The 11,882-nt window shown below is 41.3% G+C and overlaps 1 protein-coding gene across 1 annotated transcript in view; it reads right to left on the bottom strand.

Annotated features, from left to right (window-relative positions):
* Nucleotides 1-11,882, bottom strand: part of Cpxm2 (carboxypeptidase X, M14 family member 2) — a gene marked incomplete at its 5' end in the record, with an annotated part of 145,326 nt that overhangs the window by 47,376 nt on the left and 86,068 nt on the right. The window contains 2 exons of the mRNA XM_010635369.3: nucleotides 4,155-4,305; nucleotides 4,869-4,953. Of these exons, the coding sequence (XP_010633671.1) occupies nucleotides 4,155-4,305; nucleotides 4,869-4,953 (236 nt within the window). The remainder of the gene's footprint in view (nucleotides 1-4,154; nucleotides 4,306-4,868; nucleotides 4,954-11,882) is intronic.

Genomic DNA, 11,882 nt, shown 5'->3' with positions numbered 1-11,882 from the left:
ACAGGCAGAGACAGACTGTATTTTCTGTGGGAACTGTGATGAGGTTATTTTATTTGGTCATTTTATTTTATTTGGTCATTTTAAGAAGGTCCAAAAGTTTAAGGACTTAATGAAAATTCTGTAAGAATTTCCCTTTTATAGGTAAGAAAAGAAAAGCAAAGCAAAGACTATTTTTGCAGGACACTTGAAACCACAATTAATAAGGATTAGATGGAAATGTGAACCCAGGTCTGATCTAAGCCAAAATTTATGTTCTTTCTTTCTACCAGGATTCCCCTGAGATACACAATTCACTTTTTTTTAAAGGCAATGGTAACCAGTAAGGATGAAGGAGGCTATACCAATGAGCTCTCTGTGCTCTTTCTGATAAGACTGAGAACACCCCTTTTAGCAAAGAAGGCCTCAAAGAAAGGGAGATAATGAGCATCTTCGTGCCCTCATCTAATTCCTGACTTTTCAGAAGCCCAGGCCTAGGTTCTAAATTAATCATCAACAGCTTGGCACAAGAGGGCATTCAGACTAGGACCCAAGTTTGTAAAGTAAGGGGGAAGGTAACAAAACAAATTTATTTAAGAGTTCTTGCACCTGTAATGACCCAATAGAGCAACAGGTCATTTTCCTCCCAATTTGTACGTATTGATGAGTGGAGGAGCTGACTGAAACGTTATTATAGCTCAGCAAGACAGGTGGCTGTTTTACCATTAAAATAACTTTTCAATAACAAACAAACTAATAAAAATGGCTTGGGAGGGATCCCTAGTGGAGGAAAGAGAAACATTTCAACTGATCCTGACTGGCCTGAAGCAGTGACTCAGAAACTGACCTTTGGCAGCTCCTCTGTACTCCAAAGACAATAAGTTCCATTCTTAGGCCTCCATGCAGTTATTCACTAGATTCTAAGTCAAATCCGAGAACTCCGGACATCTGTGTTGTGCAGAAGGACAAGTGCTCAGACTTGGTAGCCAAGATGATGGAGAAGTGACAACTTCCTCCAAAGAGGTCAAAGTCACACATTCATAACAGAATCTATTAGGCACCAATGAAGGCTTCAGCATCCATTCCTAACCCCAAAGATCATCTCAGGGTTCTGAGCACGATGCCCCGTAGGGAAGTCATGTGCAAAGCTCATCAAGTTCTTTTAAGAACCAGGCAGTGTACATGGGCAGGAGATATAGATAGATATAGATAGATATAGATATAGATATTTTGATATATGTATATGTATGTGTATATATATATATATATATATACACATGCATATATATATGCATGTGTATATATATATATACACATACATACATACATATATATATAAAACCTCCAAAGCCATAACCCCAAAGTCAACTTCTATCTTCCCCATCTTCAGATATTCTCTCCAGGTTCTAAGTGTAAATCTTTAGTCTCAACTGGACATGTCCATACAACATGGGAAAGAGAGTTTGTTTTACTTTTTGAAATTAATACCAATAAAATTATTTTAATTTCTTATTTTTGACTATGATAAATTTACCATCAGAGCTATTTGTACATGTGCAGTTCCATAGTACTAAGCATATCCAAGCAGTGTGGCTATCATCACCATCCATCTCCAGAACTTTCTCATCTTGCAAATCTGAAATTCTTTATACTCATTCAACTAAAACTGTTTTATTTACTTCTGCACTTTAAAAATTCCATACTAGACATAGCATATGGTAATACACTTCTCAGATCAAAGACTTCCAGAAACACTGTTCACAAAGTCTTAAAAAGCAACAGTGACCCGTGAGTCTGCCCCCACCAGAGAGTTCACAGAAAGATGGGAAGATTTGGAAGAGACAGAACAAAGTGATGCAGAAACAAAGGTCAATGAATTTTTCATAACAAAAAAGCTGCAGGAAGAGCAAACTCCCAGTTGGCTGCATTTAGACCTCAATTTCACTTTGGGTTTACAGAGCTGACCTGTTTGGGCCATTTCTGGATTTGGCCTCATTAAGTTTATGAAGGAATCTCACTGGCATCAGGTGATAAGCCAGGCTCATTTTGGGCCTGACTGCCACCCTGGTCCTCTGACTTCACCACCACCAGGCAGCATGTGTCAACAGCCAGCATCTCTGGGAAGACTGCTAAGTAAATCCTAGAAGAAAAATGGCCCTAACTATTGGGCAGGGGGTTGGAGAGAGAGTGGGGAGAGAACCATGGAGTCCATACTTGAAAGCCACCCGAATTCTACAAAATAACTGTCTTTGTGGGGATTTCAGTAGCCCCCAGGACCTATCTTCAAACACACACCAAGAATAACTTCATAGGGAAATATTTATTTCATGGTTCTCACACAGACTGTCTTCTGCCCTTTCCCAACAACAGATGAATTTCTGCCTGCAGAGAGAAACCATGACACTGCTCTTTAAAGCAAGCAGGCCAAAGCTGAGCTGAGCAAGACTCCTAGCTTGATTTAAAGAGAGCCAGAGCCCATGATTCACTCCATGATTCATGCCAACAAGTATGGCCGCACATAGAAGCAGGCGGGACCTGATACTGCAGTTCTGCAGAACCAGCCACAGAAAGAGGCTCAAATCTTAAATTTCAAGTTTCAAAACATTCTGTCCTGTCACCCTTGAAAAGATGCAGGTCATTTGTACCAGCAATCCTACTCTCTATAGTCCAGTTTTAGGAACAAAAAGAGTGTACACACGAAACAATGATGCAAATGAGGAAGTGCACTGTGGAGCTGTTTATAGAATCAAAATAATGGACATAACTGAACTTTCAATCTCCCAAGCCAGATGAAAACCACGAGATTTTGTCCAGAGACTAGGAAAGAAAGTAGCCATAAGACGGATATTCCCAAGCAGCTTTAATGCCATGAACAAAGTTCTTCAATCTAGCAAGTGCATATAAATACAACACGAAAAATCTGATGTGAGGGTAATGAAGCAGGTAGATGGGTCCAACTTTCTCACCATGTAGAGTTTGTGTTCTAAAATTCCTTGGTTTGCAAAACAAGACCATGGATATTATGGGATTGAAAGAAAAACAGTAAAATGACATTAAATATGCCTTGAAAGCACAGTGAATGTCAGTTCACAGTGAATGTAAGTTTGTGATAATAATGGAAATAGTATTGCAGCTGGTAGCCTCCCACCCCAACAGTACCAGGAGGGACTGGGGTCCACAATACACCAGGTTCCAGTTCACATGGGCCAAGAGCAAGAGCAAGGAGACTTCCTGGGGGAGACTTCTGCAAGAGATGGGCCACAGCTCTACTCTTGTTCCTCATGGCCTGGCTGCGGGTGGGTAGGAATGAACAAGTTCCTATAGGCTCCAAGAAGGGATGACAGAGAGGTTCTTGGGCTAGCTACCTTCCCTGGAGATGTCTTGTCGGGATGAACAGGCTGCTTCCTGCGAGTTATTGAAGACACCAGTGAGTGGCCTCTGAAAGACCAGGCCAGGCCAGCCTGTCCAGAGCAGATCCTATTAGGTACCTAGATGATGTATGTGAATTCCTGACTTTCTTTTGCCACATGAAGGCTCCAACCAAATCCCCATAGCATGACAGTAGGGCCTAGGAATACAACCTAACAGAATGAGGATTCACTCGAGTCGGGCATCTGAATGAAGCTCTTTAAACAAAAAGAGGGCATGGCAGTTATCCAGTTCTAAATGAACTTCTGCCACTACCTGCTTCACCTCCACTTCCCAGTACAGCAGAATCTATCAAAGACAATAAATGTGCTCCCTCCCAATTTTTTTTGTCGTGCTCAGTATTGAACCCAGGGTCTCATGCATGCTCACAAGCATCCTACCACTGAGCTGCATCTCCAGCACCTCCAAAACTTTTACATAATATTTTTGCTCACTTTTGGATAACAGTACTAGGTAAATCTTCAACCCTGCAGGGTGAATACATGTCATTTAAAATCACAGTCGGCAAAACCACACTTGGCAAGAGATCTCAACACCATCAATGTTCACAGTGCTTCTGAGTGGGATTATGAGACATTTATTTATGTTTTCTTTTTGTCTCACCTATGTTTCTGTAACATTCTACAATAGATATATATTTTCCTTTTAACACAAGAAAAGGTTTCTTGGCACAATTTCTACTCACCTTGGCTATGCACCTGTTTCTCATTAGCAGCCAGCCCTACAGGAAGTACCCAGGGCGAGCTCACCTGGCAGCGGGCAGCCCAGGATCTCCAGCCTCATACAGATGTTCCCATTATCAAACCAGGACTGAGGATTGATGCGAATGTAGCGGGCCACCATGGGGACGGGCAGCTCGTTGAGCACAGGGATCTCTTTTTCGCTGTTTCCTTCAAATATCTATTTATACTCAAGGGGGAAAAGGAGAATCTTTTACAGCTTGATTACCAATGAGTAAGAGAGTCAGTAATTCGCTCAATCAACGCGATGCTATTAAGGAAAACTAACGTGTCCCGGGCATTGAGGGGAAAAGAGAGAAATGTGCATTCTGGACCCTTCCCCAGGAAGCCCCGCTAGCAAGAGTGGGGAGAGTACTTATCTATGGTATGCCAGTCTGCCAGTGTCAGGGCAAAGGGATACCACAGAGCTTTGGGGTTTCAGAAGAAGAGGACCAAACAAAGCTTTGGAGGCACCAGTTGTCCTTGTACTAAGGAAAACTGTTTCTATCCATAGGAATGGGAGAGATTCTATAGGAAAGGAATAGCAATGGCCGGAGAAGCCCATTAGTTTCATTGTCAGAACAGCAGCTGGTTGCCTGCTACCAGAACATGGGAGCCTTGGTGTAGGGTGAGAATGAGAAAGAAGGTTTTAAAAAAAAAGAAGCTGCAGTCAGGGTATATGCCTCTCTGCAAAGCCACACAGCCAGGCACGAAGGGTATGGTTATGGGGAAGAAGAGACTTACCATGTCCCCAGATCCATTCTTAACGGTGACCCACGTATGGCTATCGTTGCTCACCATGACCTTGTAGGATGTCACCCAGTCACTCCTGTGAGAAAATAAAACGTGTTTCAGAATAACACACTTTAAAATGTTTACCTCTTCCACCCAGAGGTGTAGAAGTAAGAACAGCAGCACTGGGCCAAACAAGACGCTTCTGAGCTTTGTGACCTTGGCCAGGTAACCGACCTCTCCATGCCGCTGTTTATTAACCCATAAAAGGGGTATCATGAAAGTAACAACCCTGAAGGATTAATAGAAGCATTGAATGGTTTAACACCCTTTAAACATTTAGGGTAATCCCTAGCCTCTAGTTGACACTCAATGTTGATCGTACACATGAAAGTATACAAATACCTACCTATTTGTATTAAACAGTTACAGCATGTACAGCAAAAGCTTAATAAAGGGCCACATGGAAATATAATCTCAGTGCAAACTATAATCAAGGCAAATTGCCCTAGAAATTTCATTTGGAAAACTGACTTGAGAATGTAACAAACCAGATCCCACTAACCTCACAAATAACAGCTTGGGTCTATAAAAGGTATTGAATTTCTTTTTCACTGTCACTCATAGAGACAGTCTCTGCTCCAGCGAGAAACCAGCAACAGCTAGACCCCATCACCACATCCTCCTACCCACAGATTACTGAGGGTAAACAACTTTAATTTGAGCATGGAGGGCAATCTGATAGGCTTGGCAAAAACAAAATAGAACAAAAACCTTATATTAAATAAAATTTTCTCTGTTTTGGCTTTTTTTAATATTAATTGTTAGGCATCATAGAAAAGTCTTTCTGCATTCTTCCTCTTTTTAATTTTTAAAATACTGGCTCTAAGCACCAACTTCCTAGTCTTTAGGACAATCCTGCCCAAGAAAGACTTAGGGTTCCTTCCGTACTGTGAAATCTGCTTGGCCTCAGAGCCCAGAGCTATCTCAACAAGGTTCTGAGTTTCCAGTCAGAGTCAGCACTGTCCAGTGAGTTCAGGAAGAGTAGCAGCTGGTTCTATTCTCCCTGGTTCTTCTGACCGACTTACTGTGAAAAAGTCTTCTTTGTCATTTTATAGATGCTTGGAAACAAAGCCTCATTGCACACCTTCTCCCCTCTGCTCTCTCCTCCCCGTTGGCTTTGTCCAAATACCTGATGGAGGCCAGGATCTATCAACCAACACTCTGAGAGCTCCAGGCAGGAGCCAGGCTGCACACAAAGATGCAGTGACCAGGCCTGCTGAAAAGCACCCCAGCAACAGCTCAGGTCCCTCACCTGAAAAATTGTCCTCACCTGAAATAGTAACCTGTTTCTCACATTCAAATAATTTCCAAATGACTTGCAGCTGTAGTGCCCTTTGCTGCCTGTTTTTCAGCCAACAGTGGCCAGTGGTGCCCAGGTAAGCAGACTACAGAAGTGGGAACTGTCACCTACTGAGATAAAGGTGACCAATTCAGGAAATGCCTCATCAAGAGAAACACACAAGCAGCACGGTACAAGTCAGGCTGAAAGACAAATGAAATTCTCTCAAGAAAAGGAAAAGGAGGGGGAAAGGGAGAAAGGAAATATATATATACGTACATGAACAAACCCATCACTTAAGTTTGAATAGTAATTAGTTTTGTGTCTCAGATCTCTTTTCTGAACTGCAGAGCTGCAGCATTCCCTTCTGCCTGGGCAACCTCTCCACTTAACGTCTCAGCAACATCTCAGATTTAACCCTCCCCAAACCAACTGACTGGTTTCTCCCGCTCTGTGCCCCAGCATGATGGTCTAGCCCAGCCCCTGCCTCAGGAAAGGGCGCTCCCACCCCCCACGCAGGCCAAAGTCCTGGCCTTGATGCGCCACTTTCCCCTGCTCTGTTCTCAACCCTTCGCAGAGTTCTGTGGGTTTATGGTCATATCTCAGTGCAGTGTGCACAACTCTCTCCACCTCCATTGTCACCACCCCAGCCCCTTCTCTCAGGCCAAGACTATTGCAGTTGCCAAAAATGATCTCCTGGAATCTAAACTGCTGCTTGATCTATGTCTCTTGCTTTTCTAGTAAAATACTAACATGTCACTGCTTCCTTAATACATCTCCTCAGTATTAGATATTCTTATAATAAGCAAACCCTTCTTTTAAGCTTAAGATCAAAATCTTCACTTTGTTCTGCTTACCTCTTTTCTGTGTTCTCTCCTTCAATTTCTGATATTGATTTCCTCCCTCAGGGCCTTTGCACAGACAGTCCCTCTGTCTACACTTCCCCCGCTTCCTATGTACCTCCAAATTAGTCAGAACTCAAAATTTATCAAAAAGTTCTGATCTTCCAATGTAGCCAATTTGTTCTTATATTTGTTTTTCAAAGATACTTGAGTTTGTAATTTTAAACTCTTTTCTGGGATTATCTGACAGTAAGTATCTTTATCTCCACAGGAGTCCAAGGAAGTCTCACAGAAGGAAGAAGGCAAGAACGTGGGCTTTTGGAGGCCAGGAAAGGAAGCTGATGTTCCTGGAGCGCACTGTGGGGGGTGCGGGGCAGCAGAGACTGCCTGGTGGGCTTTGTGCACCCTGTGGGCAGACAGAACTTCCTCCATCGGGCAGGATGAATAAATACATCGACACAGTGGTCAAAAGTGCCTGAAGACCAGTTAGAAAGTCTCCTGCATCTCTGAAAAATTCAACACAGCAGGACGTTTGCCATCAGAGACGGCCTCTGTGTTTCCCGTTTACATAGGACGGCAAACTCTCCCTGCTGTCACCTTTGGAGCCAGCTGAAAGGAAATGGGAAGAGCCATAGACAGGTATTCGTGGCACAAGCTCAGAGGCCCTGTGCATGTTGTCTCAGGCTCAGTCTGTGTTGCTGTTGTGCTTTGTTTTGGGAGTGGCTGAGAATCAAACCGAGGGCCTCATGCGTGCTAAGCAAGTGCTCCATCAGGACACACCCGCAGCTGCCTTCCGCAACAACTGTCTTCCCCAACTCACAGGACGGCCTACAGTCCTACTTTTCTCCTTCTCATTGCTTTCTAATATTCCTCTCTGTGAATTCAGCACAATGTACCGCAGTTTGTCCACTTTACTGTTACTGAGTAGCTTCCAGTTCGGAATATTATGAACAGTGCTTCTATGAACATTCTTGAATGTATCTTTTGGCAAATGTGTACAGAATTCTGTTAGTGGGTGACTGAGAGGGGAACTTGTGTGTCATTTCGTTATATGTCATAGAACAGACATATGTTCATACACTCATGCTCAGCTGTACTAGTTTTCCAAACTAATTATAACTATTTGCAGGGATATCAGCAAGAGGCGAGAGCTCTGGTTACTCCACATCTTTCCAGTGCTTGGTGTCATCTTTCTTTTACATCCCAGGCATTCTGATGGGTGCATCCTATCATCTATTTGCAGCTGTTATTTGAGTTTATTTGGAGACTAATGAACTTACATGTTCTGTACGTTTACTGGGCACTCAAATAACATCTGTGAGCTGCTTACTCAAGTTTTACCCCATTTTCAATTAAGTTGTCTATTTTTCTAGTTCTGATTTTCAAGAGTTCCTTATTTGTCCCAGATATGCGCTAAATGAATATATATATATGTGTGTGTATATATATATATATACACATATATATATTGTACATATATATATATATTGCAAATATCCTCTCGAATTTGTCTTCATTTTCATTCTCTTTGTAGTATATTTTTATGACAAGAATTTAATTTTAAGATACTTTAGTTAACCATTTTTTAAACATTTTTGGTATCTATGCCTTTTTCGGTAAAATTTTGCCAACTCCAAGATTATAAGATATACATCGATGTTTTCTATTAAAAGCTTCATTGGTTTTGCTTTTACATTTAGATATGCATTCCTTCTGAAACTGACCACCCTATGGTTTGAGGAGGGATGATATACACTGCTTTCTATATGGACTTCCAGTGAACTCGGGACATTACATGTTTATTTTCTTATTGTCCCTCTGAGTTCCATTTGCCATAAATAATATGATTATACATGGGCAGAGATGTTTCTAGAGACTCTATTCTGTTACAATGGGCTATTTCTTATTCTATCTTAAACCTGCCCTGTCTTAATCTTACCATCTTATGTTTTTCCACTTTATTTTTTGTTTTTCAAAGCTACCTTGCCTATTCTTGGCCTTTCACCTTCCCACGTAAATTTTAGAATCAGCTTGTAATCTATCAAGTTTCAAAAATAAAACTATTTTAATCGGGGTGACAATATATAAATCAGTTTTTATGGACCTGACCTAGCTATAGTATTAAATTTTCTAGTCCATAAACATGACGTATCCCTCGATCTATTTAGAGCTTCTCTTTATCTTTTGCTAGATTTAGTCTTAGGTAGTTGGTGACTTTGATGGTTTTATTCACAATATCACTAAATTGGATTCTTTTCTTGTTTGTCTCTGGTGTTACCAGCCACTCAGGTCTGGGCTTCCCTTTGAACCCTAAGGAGCACAAGAGGCTTGGTGGAAAGGAAAAACAGTTTATTCAAATCTAGCTCAAATGCTTCATATGTCCATCTCAGTTTGTTCAGCTTCCCCACTCTCCAGGGAGAGAGGAAAGGAATACAATGAAACAGCAGACAAGAAGATTCCCGCTTTCTCTCTCCCACCCAGGCCATTCTCAGCTTCTTCCCTGCCTTGAAGCCCCACTCCTAGGACAGGTATCTGCGTATTCCTTCGAGACAAATATGGTATTTTCCAACAAAGTGCTACCTTTCTGTGGATTCATCTGAGCTGAGGAGAGGAACAAGTAGTGGTTTATATCCCCAACATGAGGGAGTTTAGAGAAGCAGCTTATCTCTAAAAGAAAATCTTAATTTTAAAAATCCATTCTAGCCTCTCGGTTACATTAGTATGCAGATATATAAATGTTTTCTGAATGTTCTAAATGTTTGGCTAATTCATTAATTCTGTTTATGGGTTCCTTTGGATATTTTTATGTATGTGATTATGGTACTTGAGACCAATTACTGTTGTGTTTCTAATATTAGATCACACACACACACACACACCGAGTTTAAAGTCAATCAATGTACAATAAAAATAAGAGTAGAAAAATGACCATTTTATCCCCACTCCAGCTTGTTATTTACTAACTATATAAACTTCACAAACTACATAGCCTTCTGAAAATAATGATATCTACCTAGAGGTTATAGGTTAATTTATAAATGGAGAGAGAGATAATTCTAGTGTATCAGTGAAAACCTCAGCCTTTGAAGTCAAGAAGCCCAAACTTAAATTGTAGTTTTTGCACTTACTAGTGACAGCCAGCACGTGAGCCATGTGGCTTCTGACACCTAGAAAGTAAGTTAATAACTCTACTTTTTTCTTCAGTGCATGAAGATTGAATGAAGTAAATCACACAGATTCTGAGCTGAGTGCCCCATATGTAGTATCTGCTCTATAAATATGAGGTGTCGATAAGAACAACACTATGGTAATTAGTATGCTACCAAATGCTGTGCCAACACATAGGATTTCCAGCTGAGCTAAAGCATAATTCAGATTCTCCCTGCAGACACTTCCAGGGGCTGGATCATCGAGCTTAATCATTAGTGGCCTAGCCACTAATAGGAACAATCTGTCATGGCCATAAAGAAATTAAGAATAATTACATCTTAATTAAAATTAATAAGGTTGATAATCCAGAGCAAGAGAAGAGATACCTGCCAATCAGTATGCTGCTGTATAAAGACTGACTGTCTTCAAAGTTCTATCCACATAAGAAGGTTAAAGCCAGGGGGAATGTGCCAAATTCTGCTTCTAACCCTGCAGCTACTGCTAGCCTTCGAGAATACAAAGATCAATTATACATGATCACTGTACTCAAGGATTTTATAGGTTCATAAGGTAGAAAAGGAAGCAACCTGGAAATTTCAAGCATGATATTAAGTGCTGTGATGAGGAAAGTGCAGTAAGAGGTGGGAAGATAAAGGGAAGCTGATGGCTCAGAAGAGGGAGGGAGGCAGGGGTAAGTGAATGAGGAAATGCAGTCCTTACAGAACATAGAGCTGCATATTTCATTAGCCCTGAACACTGGAGCTATAGTGTTCCTGTCTCTTGGTCTCCTAATCTGCAGGAAAGGCTTGAAAATCACAATACTTCCATGACTTTTTTCCACTTGCCTCAGAAAGATTATTCCACATCATAAAATAACCTTGACATTCAGTTCTCTGCCACTGCAGGTTCTGACTCAAAGCAGTGAAGTCTGGGCAAAGTGCTGTGTCAGAGATTTCGGGACTTCAGGCAAAGGCAGAAGCCATGCTGATATACCAGCTAGCTCCCTCACTTAAAAATGGAAAAATAACAAAGAAAACGCTTGTATGACAACATCACACTTCCCTCCAAGCCAGCCCTCCTTCAGATCAGGAAAACATAGGAGGTGGGCCACAAAGAAAATATCTGGAATGTATCCAGAGTTAATTTGGTTTAAATAAAAACAAAGAATGCCCACTATCAGCAAAATGACACACTAAATGCTCACAGAGCCTTTTCTTAATGTTCAAATGGATCCTGGTTGCATTACAATGAACAGATGTTGTAAGCCAGCAATGGGCTTGTAAGCAAGTAAGGGAAATCTTCAAAGATAGTGGTGAGTGGAGGGCCATGAACTTGAAAACAAAACAAAAAAAGAATAGTAAGCAATGTGCAAACAAAACAGCCAAGGTTGCTTTACTGAAAAATGTATGCATTTCATGATGAAAACACTATACTTGGGGACCATCAAAAACGAGGGAGTTAACATCATTTCCAGGACTATCAAAGGGGCAAAAATAGGCCTTCAACAGTAGTGTCTACTTGGCTCCCAACAGGAGCACACATAAATCCTCTCTAAAGAAAAGAATGTTTGAGGGCTGGGGATTTAGCTCAGCAGTTTGGTGGCCTGCCTTGCAAGCGCAAAGACCCGAGTTCAATCCCCAGTACCAAAAAAAAAAAAAAAAAAAAAAAACTCTCTGTTTTGGGCCCCTAGAA

This window comes from Fukomys damarensis, unplaced genomic scaffold, assembly GCF_012274545.1.
Source record: "Fukomys damarensis isolate Sample0158 unplaced genomic scaffold, DMR_v1.0_HiC HiC_scaffold_8, whole genome shotgun sequence".
NCBI classification, from domain to species: Eukaryota; Metazoa; Chordata; class Mammalia; order Rodentia; family Bathyergidae; genus Fukomys; species Fukomys damarensis.
The sequence above is the reverse complement of the archived record's forward strand: the minus strand, read 5'-3'. Positions and strand labels throughout refer to the sequence as shown.